Source organism: Schistocerca piceifrons, chromosome 4, assembly GCF_021461385.2.
Source record: "Schistocerca piceifrons isolate TAMUIC-IGC-003096 chromosome 4, iqSchPice1.1, whole genome shotgun sequence".
Taxonomy (NCBI): domain Eukaryota; kingdom Metazoa; phylum Arthropoda; class Insecta; order Orthoptera; family Acrididae; genus Schistocerca; species Schistocerca piceifrons.
Genome location: NC_060141.1, coordinates 83459172 through 83475861, shown reverse-complemented (window position 1 = coordinate 83475861; position 16690 = coordinate 83459172). Strand labels below are relative to the sequence as shown.

The window sequence follows — 16690 nt, the reverse complement described above, 5'->3', positions numbered from 1 at the left end:
ACTGAAACGTGTACGGTACCGAAAGACTGTCCCTGGAAAGATCTGATAATAGTTTTTTAGGCTTTAATATAGCATACAATTCGGTCGACAGGGAAGCGTTGTCGACATACCGACAGAATTCGGAGTGGGCGCCAAAACAATAACAATTATCAATCTAACGTTAATGTCGACCTGTTTGAAGAGACAGTTTATGGCGGAGCTTTCGAAGGTGGTCAGATAGGATGATGTGCTGCTTCTGATTTCTTGAGCTGTGTTTTGGAGAAGTTCATTTGCGACTAATAAAAAGAACTGGACAGGTTAAGGCCTATCAACAAAGTATATGTTGAAGAACCATAAATGGTACCTTGAATTCGCTGACAATATGGCAGTCCATTCTACGAATACAGGTAACGGAGCTACCGAGAAGATAAACATACTGAAACAAAAAACAGAAAGGGTCGATGCCAAATTTCTTTCAAAAAACAAAATATTTAACAATCACCGAAGCTGTCCCTCGTGACCTAAAGACAGAGCACGGTAAGGCTGAAAGAGCTTATAGCTTTAAATATGTTGGGGAAATCGAACACCTGAAAATTAACGAAAGAAATGTCAGCAACTGGATGAGAAAATGTAGCCAATGTCTTTCGTAGGACACGTGCTTTATACAAGAGAAAGTACTCCTTAAGGCCAGTAAAACTAAAACACTACAACACTGGTATTAAAACAGAGTGTCTGTATATTAGTGAACGCCTCCAAATGACAGGATTGTCGAGACGGAGAGACGTCGAGAAATTCGAGAGAAATGTTCTCTGCAAGATAATGTGTCTAAAGAGCAGGAATAGTTGGTTACACAATACGAGGAAGGAATATGACAGATTAATCGAGAGTATTAGAAAAAAAAGACTAAAATTTTATGGACCTCTGCGTATGATGGATAAATCGAAGCTGACATCACAAGTTTTCCTAATTGACAGCAGACCCAAATTGTCCGACAAATAGTTCAAGGAGGTGAGACAGTCTCTTGAGCGTGTTGGATTAAATCGAAGACACACCTCACATCAGGCAAAGTATAGATCAGCGATTACCACCGTTAAAGGCTTCAAAGGCGAACAGAAACTGAACAGGTGAAAGATATACGAAAGCAGATAGACTGCCAGAGGAAGAATGCAAATTTTGCGCTGCAAAGAAGGCTGCAAAACAGGACCACCTAACGTGGTCTTTAATGGCTATTATAGAATTTAAAAAATATCTTCATTGTTAAATATTGTAACTTTTCATCTCAATTACGTTAAAGAATGATGTTCTAATATCTCTACAGAAGTACTTGAGTGATGTTACAGTTGAGTTACCGGTACGCAATTAATAACTGCACATTTGTGCTACCTAAAGAGGATAATACACGTAACTGCGTTAGTGACAAGCAACCGTGCTTCCCCAAGCATTCTAATCTGTGTATCTTGGCTCAAGCATCAGGTTTGATGCTTGATCGAATTCCGATTATGCTCGCTTGTGCAATCGTTGAAGCGTGGGCATGCTGGATTATTTATATCAAGAATAGGGAGGCTTGTAGAAGCATTCATCAATGACTGGTTTGATTTAACGTTTATTTAGTCCTGTTAAAATACATCCTGTATAAAGGTTTTATAATTTGTCAAATGAAAAAATACAATATTACGTAGAGAGAGAAAGAGAAGAAATCAGCAGTTCTATGAGGCAGTTTGCGTAGCCTGTCCACCGAGAATAGTTAATATGGAAATAATATTTACGTTTCTTTACCCACTCTTTACTCCATATACCTATCACGTTTCCTTTTTTTTGTTTTTCTCATGCTACAAGCAAAAAGGCTGCCAAAGCCAGCGCTTCGTTGCATCAGATCGACATTTCCCGTAAAAGACTCACACGTTAGGTCTACTAGCATGCTTGAACCACATGGAGACGAGGGTTTGTGCATGCTTATGCAATCACGCTTTCGCATTGTGCTTGTCAAGCATACAGTTATTTGTGTTACCATCTTAGGATATTTCCTCTAGAGCCAACAATGATACTAATCTAATTCAAGTACAGCAAATCATTATAGACGCTTGACTATTTATATCCTAGAAGTAGGTATTTCTCATTCCCTCCCAAAATTGACAGATGGAGAAATATTCCAATTGGGAATGTAGTGGAGAGGATTTCAATTCTGTCAGTTGTCTTACAACCGAGAGAAAGCTTCAGAAACCGCCGGTAGGGACTTTACGCTTTTGGACTTGACATCTAGTAGTTATTTCGATTGTTGACATGTGGACCAAAACTCCCAGTACAGATATCAATAGTGTTTCACACACTTTGACTGACCTATAATAATATACGAAAGAAAAAACTTGCCATTGTAAGAGCTGCCATTATATTACACCAAGAGAGTGTGAAATTTCCATATCATCAATAATATTCTCAACAGTCCTAGAGGATGTTTTCAGGTTCTTAAACTGAGGAAGTCAGTCAAGTATACGATTAATGTAAAATATCTGAACCAGTTTTGTTTTGCTGACGAAGTTGTTCTGTTTGCTTCTAGAGCGGATGAACTTCAATAAGCATGGAAATACTTAGCACTGCAGGTTTGAAAGTAGACTTGAAAATAAATTATAATAAGTCTAAGATAAGTACAATAGATACATCAGTAATAAAATATTAAATAGCCACAATGAAGTCATAGAAGCAGTTGACGAGTTTTTGGTCTTAAGACACTTGAAAGCAACAACTGAATGAACAGCAAAGACAGAGTAAAAGTGGTGTAGAGTGCTTTACTTTAAACTGAATGAATTTCCACCCAAATTTCTAATGTGTCTAGAACGGGAACTTTACAGCCAGTGCGTGTTAGCAGTTTAACTTTACATTAATGAGACATGGACCTTCATTGCAAAGCAATTCCAAAATCCAGACCCAGATCGACAATATTTTCGAACCGGAGTGAAAACTTAACAGTGGCAATGAGTTTGTTTCATGAACCCTATTCCTTGTCTAAGTAAAGTGACTTGACACTTTCTACTTAGCTTGCAGTACATGTATCTTATTACTCTTGTGAATATTAAGCAAAGCCAGTTATTTGTAAATACCTTCTGTTCATTTCTGTACTGACTTTTACAGTAACAGAGGAAATAAACACACAAAAATAACAATTTTCTCAGAGAAAAAATGGGAAATTCAAAGATATATGCACGCACCATGGTATAAATATGCATTTTAACATAAATGTTTTAGATGTTGGGGAAACACATAGACAGCCCAATATTATAATAGAGGAATCTAAAATGTGTTTTTAGTAATATACCGTTAGCCCGACCAGTTGGGTGTGTGGTCTGATGGACAGCTTTCCGGGTGGGAAGGAGCGCCTGGTCCCCGGCACAAATCCGCCTGGTAGATTTGTGTCGAGGTCTGGCGAACCGGCCAGTCTGTGGATGGTTTTTAGGCGGTTTTCCATCTGCCTGGGTGACACTATGTCGGCGATTGCTGCGCAAACAAGTTCTCCATGTACATGTACACCACCATTACTCTACCATGCAGACATAGGGGCTACACTCGTCTGGTGTGAGACATTCCCTGGGGGGTCCACCGGGGGCTGAACCGCACAATAACCCTGGGTTTGGTGTGGGGCAGCGGAGGGGTGAAGTGGACTGCCGTAGTCATCGTGGGATTGTAGACGGCTGCGGCGGGGACGGAGCCTCTCCGTCATTTCTAGGTCCCTGGTTAACATACAGTACAATATAGCATTTATTTATTTTGTGATGCAAAAACCGCAAATAAAAAGGCAAGCTTTATGTGAAATTGACATCACACAAGACACTAACAAACTCAGCTTTGAATGGCTGAATTCCAAACAACAAACAAATTTCTGGAAGAAGACAGTTGCTGAAGCAGCCTCCTAACATTTAGGTACTTTTAGAGGTGTCAAGACAAATGTACGTCAATGATCGTTAGCATTGCACACCTACAGAATTAAATGTACAATCAAAAGCCAGTTCCTTTAAAGTATTTTATGCTTACAAATTACTCATGAATCATTTCATTTACTATGTCACAATATTCCTGCATTTCTGTGACAAACCTTCTGGTTCAGCAAAAGAATCATCATTTGCAGTACCCTGGGCTTTATTTAGCAAGCCTCATATGAGCTCACAGCACACAAATGACCATCTTCAGAATTATACTCCTTCCTATGCACATCATCATCATGCACTTGATATCCACAGGTGGATAAATGCCTCCTCTAAACTTTTTCGTGCATTCCACTGAGTATTTCCATGCTTAATTGATGGGCTATTGGAGGAAAGATCAGAGTGTTTAGTTCCTGAATTCACTTTGAATGTCCCTGCTCCTTCCTGCGAAGTGAATTGACAAGACATTGTTGATGGTCATTCGTCCATTAAATGTGATCCTTTGAAGTTCTCCATGGGTGCTTTTCATTAGATGTGGGCAATTTATAGCTATCTTGCTTCCCTGTAGCCTTTTCTTTCACTCCAAGATCATAGATAACATAGATAAATAAAAAGAGTTTACCATTTTCCATTACATTTGTAAGTGATCTGTGAGCCTGTGCATCTGTGTAAAACACTTGTGAAAAGTTTTATCTTGTTGTTACATGCTGTTTCAATTAAGATGTCAGGCAAGTTTTTACTACAGCAAATATTAAGTTCCACTCTCATTTATTGCATGTATTGTAGCGTTGCTCTTGGGGGACAAAAAGAAAAAGAATTGTTATTTTATAATTTTTTTGAAAAATGTCGAAAAATTGAATATTTAGATGGGCCACTTGGCAACAGAATCAGGGATTGATTACACTATTATAATAACATACGTTGAGCATTAATACCTGGTTGGATTATTTTGAATAAGAGCAGCAGACTGATTTATTTGAGATAGTTCGGAAGAAACATCATATTGTGCGTTTTTATAGTCACGATGTAGTCATACCCATAACAACACTAAGGGACCAGACGATTTATAGACTTTAAAAGAAATGCAACACTACACAATTAAAAAAAAAAAGAGCTGATTCAGAAGTAATAGGAAAACAATAATGTTCCTTCTGCCTCATGTTGCGTTCGGCCCATCAGTGTGATCGTAATTTCTGGTGATGAACTAACACAATTAATTAACATTCCAGTAAATGAGGAGATGAAAATCATCAAGGTTAATTTACTAAAATAAGCACACTTATCTTTAACACATGTTTTTTAATGGTGCATACCTTTTCATATTAAATTACAGTAGATGACCATTGTGGTTAAATACTTTATACATAACAGTCAAAATGTCCTCTTGATGCTGTCTGTTTGTAATCAGTTACAAGAAACTACATGTTTTCTGATTGGAAAAATAACAATTAGCATATTTACTGAATATTTTCACATAAAATATAAAATACCAATGCGGAAAACAGCACGTCCGCATCAACCTTTCATGGAATACAAACAGTAAAAAATGAGGTGCCCAATGCCTCATTGTCTTGAAACAACAGAATTCTTTTTTATATCGTTAATTGATACATGTACACAGAGATTTACAGGCGCCGCATAAGAATGGCAAAGATAAAGAATAATAGATTCTGTCGCTGTGATGCGATGGTTCATTTCTTTTACTTTACAATTGTTCGATAACTTTAGGCCATCAGGCATTTACTATTGAGCATATATTAATGTTTGTGAGGTGAAAATTACTAATATTACAGTATGGAGCATGAAAAGAATAACAGAAGTCTGTATGCCCTGTCATTAACACAATTGTATGTTCCAGTTAACTGTGTAAATATTATGTGTAAATAATATGGAGCACACTGGAGAATAGTCATAGACATAGTGCAGAAAATTTATTGTTCTAACTGTCTAATTAGATCTGTGGGAGGTAGCACAATTCATTAGAAACAGGACAACAATGAACACACTGTGAGATATACCGACACCATCATTACAATTGATAAAAAAGATTTTGAAGAGAACAAACTTTCTACCAATACTTAATGCATGATTTCCTTTATCACTTAGTATTTGTTGTCCTTGTTCCCATGTTCTCCAGCTAAGATTTCTCTCATGAATCAAACAAGTTTGTCATTCTTCCTATATATTCAACATTGATGCAATTTATTCAGTGGTGTTCTAGCTTGAATTATCTTGTAAGCAACCATTAAAGCCAAGATTTTTATGTAATAGCAACATGCAAAATATATACATATTAATGCAATGAAAATGGTTAAAATGTGTTAGGAAATATATATTGTCATAAAATATTTTATTAAATATTTTACAAAGAAACAATAGTTTCAATTGAAATCAACTTCTGAATTACACCATGGCCTACTATATTATATTGATATGCTCACAGATGTCCCAGAAACATGAAAAGCACATTAATTATTTATTTATTTGGTCCAGGAAATCAATTTAATACGTTGTTTTCACATATGGGACAAGGGGTAAAAAACTGATTTACGATTACAGTAGACACTATGACCACATGATCAACTTAATACAAGTACAGTACATCGTAATATAAACTTACGTACTTCACTGCATGTACATATAATAGCTTTAGTTATTAAGTGAGAATAAATAATCAAATTATATTATAAAGTGGCATAATACATAATTAACAATATTTAATAAATGAGATTTACTTAATATGGTGTTCCAGAAATTCAGAGACAGAGCAGAAGCAGTGTCAAGCAAGGATTGTTTCATCTTTGCATTAAATGTATTTAATGTCAGTAAGCATTTTACATAAGAGGGCAAATGATTATCCAAAATAACTCCAGTATGATTTACTTCTCTTTTGCATAAGTTTGTACTTACCATCTTTAGATGTAGGCTAAGGTTCAGCCTAGATTCATATGCATGTAAATCAGAGTTTTGTTGGAAGATGTTTCCATTTTTTAAGTCTTGTGAAAATTAGTCTACATACAACCATTTTATAGTATGTATGTACAAATGTATGCATGTATGTTCATTCCACACCTCCTCATAAAGCACTGGATGGTCTTAATCAGCCTTGGTAAACATATAACTTACTGTCTGGAAATCATCACTGTGGGGGTAAGAACCACCTAACTTCAAAGGGGTGGGGGTGGGGGTGTAGCCCATGACGTGTCGGTACCCATTCTTTAATCAGCCAGCATTTGAGAATGTGAGTGCTTAGGGACTTGCAACAGAACTGACACACAATTTGAAACCCTTAAGAAATTTCTTCTGCTTGATGACCCCCACAAAATTATAAAAGGAGGAAAGTTCATTGTTTACTATATTTTTGCTGTTCATGCAGTAAATGTGTCACATCAAGCATGATGTTTTGATTTATTACTTCTTCACTACTAACTGTATTCATAACACACTAATAGACAGTTACCACAAAATGTACCAGCAAAATTATATCACTTTATGGCAGATAGTTCAGAAGATATGATTTCATAAACATTGAGTTGTGTGAAAACTGCTGCATCAAGCAAGACATTTAAATTTATTACTTCATTGCTAATAACTCTATCCACAACACTTTTTGCAGAGAGTATCCACATCTGTGTTTGAATGTACCTAGAAAAATATCTCATTGTATGACACAGAGTTTAGGAGCTATGGCCTCAAATACAGAGATACATGAAATCTACCACATCATGCATGAAATTTTTAATTTATTACTTCTGTACTACTAACACTGTTCACAGCACATTTTTCAGACAGTGACCACACATACCACTGGACACATCTGCAAAATTATATCATTGTACAGGACATAGTTCAGGAGTTACGACATCCTAAACATTAAGTTGCATGAAAATGAAACTGCATGTCGAAATTCAATAGAGATACAGGTAAAATTTGTCTACAAATACATGTGAAATGTATTAAGTGTATGTGAAATATATTTGACATGTCCTTACATGGGCAAAGACATGGATAAAAAACTCATACTAATTCCCTGGAACAATTTCAGCCAAATTTGGTACACATGTTACTTACTTATCGGATCCATGGAACATGAAATTAACTACTATCTAATGTGGAAAGAAAAACAGCCTCCACATTGGGATGAATGGGGGGGGAGGGTGGGGGGGGGGAGAAGGAGATGGACACATAATGATGGGGAAGGAGGAGATGGGCACAGATATGGGAGAGGAGGGGATGGACAGAGGGGGTGGGGGGGGGGAGGAGAAGTGAACTGAGAGAGGAAAGAGGAGAAGGTGGACAGAGAAAGGAAAGAGGAGACAGACAGAGGCAGGGAGTAAGAGATTGGCAGAGAGTTGGGGAATAAGGAGTTGGGCTAGAGGGGAGGAGCAGGTGGACAAAGAGAGGAGGGAGGAAGATGTGGATTAATAGAAGGCTGGAATAACTACATACCCAGAAATGCTGGATATTCAGCTAGTAACTACATAAAAATAGAGATGTCCACTACAGCCCAGATTTTGTTCCCTAGTGAACACCCAAGCCCAAAGAAGAATAATAGGGGTATATTTCACTTTTGCAACTATTCTGAAATAGGTTGTGTGTTTCATTTAACTGAGCACACTGCAGTGTCTGTCTAAACATTTGTCTTTCTCTTCAGTTCAGAATTATTACTTCAGCTTGGCACCATGTTATGCTCCCAGGCAACACTGTGAGAACAAATTCTTTAGAATATGAACACAGTTCACCATGCTTATATTTTAATCACATTTTCTGCCTTGTTGCCAAATCAGTTTTGAATGAAAACTCTGGCTTTCACATACTTCCTTCATTATAATCCCCAGTTAGATCCTTACTATGTTAAATGTGGCAATGAAATTTATTTGTTTGTTTTCTATTTTTTTTACAGACAACAGCTTCCTTCTTCGTTTTCTTCGTGTAAAGAAGTTTAGTTTACCAATGGCTCAACAGGTCCTACTGAAATACCTAAATTTTAAGAAGACATTCTCATACTTAGTACCAAAACTTGACCCATTAGACTCACGAGTAGATGAGCTTATCAAACGTGGGTATGTAAAATCAATATGCAGTTATATGCTGACTCCTCTTGTACTAAAGTGAATTTCATAAAACTGAACCAATTGCATTCTCCACAGATTCATGTTTGTTTTACCAAGAAGGGACAAAAATGGTCGTAGGGTGATTTTCTATGCACCAGGTATGCAAGTTTCAGATTAAAGTAATGATAAAGATGATAATAATAATAATAATAATAATAATAATAATAATAACTTTAGTAATATTAATATTCTGAAAGAACTTTGCTTTCCATTATTCTGCAGTAATAAATGTATAGCATATTTTACCATGCACAAGATACACTTCTTCATTATGGAGTGCCAAATTGGAATAGATAACTCTTTTATCAATGAAATTTTGGAACATTAGCTGAAAAATTTCTCCTGCAGTGTGAACTATGTAGATTATTTTTTAAAGGTAAGCTGGATCCAAAGAAGCATACAATTCAGGATGTAGGGCGAGTATTCATGATGACATATGAGGCTCTTATGGAAGATGAAGACAACCAAGTGCTGGGGGTAACACACATTGGTGATATTTCCAATTTCTCACCATCACTCATTACCTTCCTTACACCAACGGAGTTTGCAACCATTGTTAAGTGGGGAGAGGTAAGACATTTGTGACTGTGTAGCAGAGCTTTAAATAAGGTAAATGTGACTTTTCAATTGTACAGCTGTGATGAGATGCTGAATATTAATAAAACAACTGTCATTTACTTGATATCAATGTAGATAATTTAAGGTATTATAGAGATTTCAAAAGTAGAAACGCAATAAATTTCTGTGTAAAACTGCTTTAAATTTAACATGATAGTTATGCTCAGTTGTTTACAACTGAATTCACTGAACAGGTACTACCGACACATATACTTTATGTAATTTATTTTTGAATTTACAGCAATCAGTGCCAATGAGGCACAAAGAAGTTCATTTACTAAATGTTCCTGCCCCAGTGCGATATGTGTATGACTTTGCACGAACAAGACTGAGCGACAAGATAAAGAACAGAATTACAGTAAGTACATTTTATCATGTTTACAATTTGTTTTTACTATTATAATAGCAATAAGTTCTCATTGACTGAGTTTATTGTTCTAATTTCTTTTTGAATTTTCCTCTGTCGCTTGGCCTTGCTTGAATAATCAAAATAAGTGGCACAAAATTTAATCTGAACTGCCATATCTTTAGATATTTTTTGACTCTTCTTTCTGTACCCTTTAACAATTTTGCTAAAATGTTGCACCATTAGTTATTACAACACATATAATTAAAATACTGAACAACATTACATATTAGAGGAGGGAGAATCTGCCCCTAGTAGCTGGGTGGTCAGCGTGACGGAATGTCACACCTAATGGTCCGGTTTCGATTCCCGGTTGGGTCGGGGATTTTCTCCATTCAGGGACTGGGTGTTGTGTTGTCCTTATCACCATCATTTCATTCCCATCAACACACAATTCGCTGAAGTGGTTTCAACTCAAAAGACTTGCACCAGGCGAACGGTCTACCCGACGGGAGGCCCTAGCCACACAGCATTTCCAGAGAAAGGAGAATGGATGATCAAATCCACATTTAACTACACACAGACACCAAAGGAGCTGAACTATTTGAGAATATGTCACTTATTGATACAAAATATTTAATACCTCTTGAACTAAAGAACAAACTGTTTGATATTTACACAGTTCTACCCATGAATTTGTTACTTTCAGTACAATTTGCACCTATTTTATCATTTTCTATTAATCTGTCTAAAAGTGAACAAATGTCAGTACTGTATAAATCTTTCCCTCAACTACTTTTTATTAATTTGGACACTTGGAGCTGAGTGTTGTAACTGATGCAGCAAGTTCTACATCTACATCTACATACATACTCCGCAATCCACCATACGGTGTGTGGCGGAGGGTACCTCGTACCACAACTAACATCTTCTCTCCCCGTTCCACTCCCAAACAGAACGAGGGAAAAATGACTGCCTATATGCCTCTGTACGAGCTCTAATCTCTCTTATCTTATCTTTGTGGTCTTTCCGCAAAATCTAAGTTGGCGGCAGTACAATTGTACTGCAGTCAGCCTCAAATGCTGGTTCTCCAAATTTCCTCAGTAGCGATTCATGAAAAGAATGCCTCCTTTCCTCTAGAGACTCCCACCCGAGTTCCTGAAGCATTTCCGTAACACTCGCGTGGTGATCAAACCTACCAGCAACAAATCTAGCAGCACGCCTCGGAATTGCTTCTATGTCCTCCCTCAATCTAACCTGATTGGGATCCCAAACGCTCGAGCAGTACTCAAGAATAGATCGTATTAGTGTTTTATAAGCGGTCTCCTTTACAGATGAACCACATCTTCCCAACATTTTACCAATGAACTGAAGATGACTATCTGGCTTCCCCACAACTGCCATTACATGCTTGTCCCACTTTATATCGCTCTGCAATGTTGCGCCCAAATATTTAATCGACATGACTGTGTCAAGCGCTAGACTACTAATGGAGTATTCAAACATTACAAGATTCTTTTCCCTATTCATCTGCATTACTTTACATTTATCTATATTTAGAGTTAGCTGCCATTCTTTACACCAATCACAAATCCTGTCCAAGTCATCTTGTATCCTCCTACAGCCACTCAATGATGACACCTTCCCGTACACCACAGCGTCATCAGCAAACAGCCGCACATTGCTATCCACCCTATCCAAAAGATCATTTATGTAGATAGAAAACAACAGTGGACCTACCACACTTCCCTGGGGCACTCCAGATGATACCCTCACCTCCGATGAACACTCACCATCGAGGACAACGTACTAGGTTCTATTACTTAAGAAGTCATGTTTGCCGATATTGTCTGCTCTCTCTCTCTCTCTCTCTCTCTCTCTCTCTCTCTCCCTCCCTCTTTTCTTTCTTCTTTTTCTTTTTCAAAGTGGTGGACATTGTTGTATACCATGGTAGTAAACACTAACATAATATCTAATGCAGAAACAGCAGCCTCATTTTCTGATTACTAAAATTAACAAATATCATTGTATACCATGGAAGTAAACACTAACACAATATCTAATGCAGAAACAGCAGCCTCATTTTCTGATTACTATAATTAACAAATATCGTACAGTCAGTTGCAACTGCACTACGTAATGTACAGATTACCAGTTTCAGCTGCCTATAACCTTCTTTTGCTGCAGTAGTATACCATACATTAATTGTCACAATGCAGTTAATTGATAATCAGCAAAAATCAACATAACTATCCAACAATATTTCTATTCATTTTTATAGATGCGAGACAAAAGGCTACAGTAAAATAAACTGGAATCATTCCTATCACAGCAATGCCACTGATAATAGTGAAGGGTCATATACATCTTGAATGACATACTTATTGCTGAGGCAATAACTATTTCAGCCCAGTAGATGTAGCTATTTATCTCAACTGTATCAAAACATATTGAAGTGTTGTACAGTACATGGTCCTTTATTTTCTTTTTTTAATGAAGCACAGTTTGACAATTAGTATAACAACATCACATTAGAAAATGACTATAGCTTCGCAAAACTGGTAATGTGTGCATTATGTTGTGTAAATGTGACTCAATAAAAGCATCTGTAAAATAAAATCATGGCAGTGACTGTTAAATACAATAGCAGATTGATTGCTTTTAGTGTGAGCTACCTGAGTGTTAGCTCTAAGATTCTGTAATAAGTTATTTTAAATTTCTCTAACCCAGTAATGGCTGTGTTAAGACACTACAATGTGAAACAATGAGACAACAAGCTCTGATCAGTTAAGCTTCATAGTGTCAAACAATCAATCAGCCCAGTTCATGCTCCATAAATGTCCTTCAAAATATTGTATAGAGAACTGGAGTTTTTATTGTTTGCAATATGAACTCACCATGACTCATTGCTTTAAGCACACACCAACATGAGTTATTTTCCCAGCAACCACAGCACAGCTACCTATTACCTGGAAAGGTATTTCTCATCCAAAATTGCATAACCAGTTTCAATAATCCAACTCAAAATTAATTTTTTTGTTAAATAAATGCTGGAGACTTAGCTATGAGACATGATTTATTAAGTAAACCACATCCATCCTATGCGGCTTATTACTCAATACAATCTCTTCCCTTTCAGATGCATGAGTCCTTGGGTAACCTTCAAAACACGGTAGGACTTGACATACTCCCTAAAGAGTATGGTGGACAAATACCTATGGATGAAATGATAGGTAAGATTTTATTTTTTAGAGATGTGATTCTCCTTTTAAAAAGTGATTCATTAACAGTAGATATGTTACACTGCAACTAACATATTTTTACTCGTTTAACAGTAATGACAGATGCTAGATTGAAAGAAAAAAAGAGGAAAGGAGGAAGTATGAATAATTAATTGCTGTTAGAAACAGAGAACTGATATCTAAGCATCTTACTTACAACAGTGTTCTTGTTACAGACAATAATTACAGTAATGAAAATGATTTTTATTGCAGATCTCTGGAAGAAGGAACTTGTTGCCAAAAGAGACACATTGTTGGCATTAGAAAATATGAAGATACTGAGTGACCAAGGAATAATCAGAAGAAAAAATACTCAGAATGGTAAACACCAAAGCATAATTGGGATTGAGGCTCTAAATGGCAGTTTTCGCAAACTTGAAGTGGATTGATAGGGAGCTGCCACAAACTCAAAATGAAATGAATCTATTCAATTTTGGGATTTATCATTCCTCAATTATCTACATATTCTAAAGACAAAAAAGTTTAGTTAAAATTATTTCTAAAGAGCTGCCTTAAAATTCTTTCAAAACTAAGCCAGCAGACAGTGAGAAGTAGCCAGTGGTCCTTTCGTTAAAGCAAGGTTCCTCAGGGATTTGTGTACTGAAAAATAAAAAAAAGCAAATGTGCTTAATGATATTATTTATTGTGCATGGATGTTAATGTTATCAAGGGAAAAGAAGGATGCTGCATTGTAGCTGGGTGCTGATTTTGATAATACTCATCTAGTGTGCAGTAGAGCTGGTAAATGCTAGTCCTGTCACTTTATCACAATCAGGCTCAGTGCATATCATGGTTGTTACATTTTAAGTACAATCTGTTCATTTTCTGTGAGAGCTTCCTCCTTTTTTTCTGGACATCAAGTACTGTCTGTTCATATCTTTAATTTTTTGTACTGAATGGTCATACATCTTATTTAATTTATAGTTGTAGAACATATACTGTAATGTAAATAAAATATTGAAATACTTGTATTTAAAAATACAAAACTGAATAAAAAAATAGTTTTTAATAGTGTTTGTATCCTGTAGCAAGAAAATAGCACACATATTTTCTCTTACCTGTATCTTTAGATTGCAAGGATCACTAGTTAAATATGCAAGACATAAGGGATACTGTATGTTTAAAACAGACATACAAACAAATCATATTCAATCTGTTGCCAGGAACCTACCCTCCTATATAAAAGATACCAACTACTTCCTCCACCGACTCTCCACAGTTCCTGTCCCTTTATCACACGGTGCCCTGCTCGTCATTATTGATGCCACCTCCCTGTACACTAACATTCCTAATGCCCGTGCTCTTACCGCTATTGAACACTACCTTTCCCAGTGCCCAATGGATTCCAAACCAACAACCTCCTTCCTAGTTGCCATGACCAACTACATCCTCACCCACAATTACTTCTCCTTTGAAGGCATTACCTACAAACAAATCAGGGGTAGGCTATGCACACCTGCATGGCACCATCCTATGGCAACCTATTCAGGGCCATCTAGAGGAATGCTTCCTAAACACCCAGAATCCTAAACCCTTCACCTGGTTCAGTTTCATGGATGACATCTTTGCTATCTGGATTGAAGGTGAGGACACCCTATCCACATTCCTCCAGAACCTCAACAACTTCTCCCCATTTGCGTCACCTGGTCCCGCTCAACCCAACAAGCCATCTTCCTTGATGTTGACCTCCACCTCGAAGATTGATACATCAGTACCTCTGTCCATACCAAACCTAATAACCATCAGCAATACCACAGGTGCCACCTATTCCATACCAAGAAGTCCCTTCCATACAGCCTAGCCACCCATGGTCATTGAATCTGCAGTGGTGAGCAGTCCCTCTCAAAATACGCCGAGGGTCTCACTGAAGCCTTCACTGACTGTAATTATCCTCCCAATCTTGTACAAAAACAAATCTCCCGTGCCTTACCTTTCCAGTCTCCCACCACCTCCCAAAACCCCACCATCTGGCCACAGTGGAGCATTACCCTCATAACTCAGTACCATCCAGGACTGGAGCAACTGAATTACATTCTCTGTCAGGATTTTGATTGCCTCTTATCATGCCCTGAAATGAGAAATATCCTGTCCACTATCTTTCCCACACCTCCCACAGTGGTATTCAGCCATACACCAAACCCACACAACATACTCGTCCATCCTTACACAACCCCTCTTCCAACCTTACCTCATGGCTCCTACCCCTGTAATAGACCTAGATGCAAGACCCATTCCATACATCCTTCCACCACCACCTATTCCAGTCCGGTCACTAACATCACCTATCCCATCAAAGGCAGGGCTACCTGTGAAACAAGTCATGTGGTCTACAAGCTAAGCTGCAACCACTGTGCTGCATTCTATGTAGGCATGACAACCAAAAAGCTGTCTGTCTGCATGAATGGCCACTGACAAACCGTGACCAAGAAACAAGTGGACCACCCTGTTGCTGAACACACTGCCAAACATAATATCCTTCATTTCAATGACTGCTTCACAGCCTGTGCCATATGGATCCTTCCCACCAACACCAGCTTTTCTGAATTGCGCAGGTGGGAACTTTCCCTGCAATACATCCCATCTTTCCGTAACCCTCCTGGCCTCAACCTTTGTTAGTCGCTGTCCTCACCCATCCAGCCCCTTCCATGCTCCCACTCCATCACTACGCAGCCATCGTTTCAGCCCCACATCCATTCTCTTTTTTATTTATGTTATTTTATTTTTTATTTATTTCTCTCTATTTCTCTCCTTTTCCACTCCTCCCCCCCCCCCCCCCCATCCCCACCTCTCTCCCCTTTTGAAAACATTTCCCTCTTACCTCCTCCCAACAATAAAAGAAAAAAGTACTGAAATGTAATGGTAGAAAGCTATCAATGAAATCTTGGATGCTGAATGTACCACAGAGCATTCAGAACAAAACAGACTGTCTGCAGCTTGTGGTCTAGTGTCAAAATTGGGACTTTGTACAGGCACTGATGACTGTGCAGTTGAATGCCCTACAAACTAAACATCACAGAACAAAATGGAGTAAACTACAAAATAGCAAGAACATGTACCAACCCACAAGCATTTTGATATTAATCATTTATCTTTAGTTGGAGTTGTTTGTTGTTCCACAGAAGACTAGCCTTGTTAAAAATGCTTCTTACAAATTCATCCTGATTTATGTTTCTCATTGTTATGATAGACAGGTATGCACATGATTCAATCATGAGATTTTCATCACTGCTGGCATACAGTATACCCACCACATGTCTTTTTCTTGTGATCTACATGAATTCACTTCCTTTCATTTCCACTGTAATTGTTAGTGACTATTTGTGCAGGCAGACAAAATACTTGAAGGAATTCTTCAAAAAAATAAAACAGGCAGCGAATAACTCCCTCACATAGGAGTCTAATCATATTTGCCAATCATTAATAAATATGTGGAAGAGC

The 16690-nt window shown here is 37.5% G+C and overlaps 1 protein-coding gene across 1 annotated transcript in view; it reads left to right on the top strand.

Annotated features, from left to right (window-relative positions):
- Nucleotides 1–14261, top strand: part of LOC124795616 (clavesin-2) — a 52144-nt gene extending 37883 nt beyond the window's left edge. The window contains exons 2-7 of the mRNA XM_047259688.1: nucleotides 8797–8956; nucleotides 9044–9105; nucleotides 9384–9577; nucleotides 9867–9983; nucleotides 13111–13204; nucleotides 13466–14261. Of these exons, the coding sequence (XP_047115644.1) occupies nucleotides 8797–8956; nucleotides 9044–9105; nucleotides 9384–9577; nucleotides 9867–9983; nucleotides 13111–13204; nucleotides 13466–13641 (803 nt within the window). The 3' untranslated portion in view covers nucleotides 13642–14261. The remainder of the gene's footprint in view (nucleotides 1–8796; nucleotides 8957–9043; nucleotides 9106–9383; nucleotides 9578–9866; nucleotides 9984–13110; nucleotides 13205–13465) is intronic.
- The last annotated feature ends 2429 nt before the right edge of the window (nucleotides 14262–16690 follow it).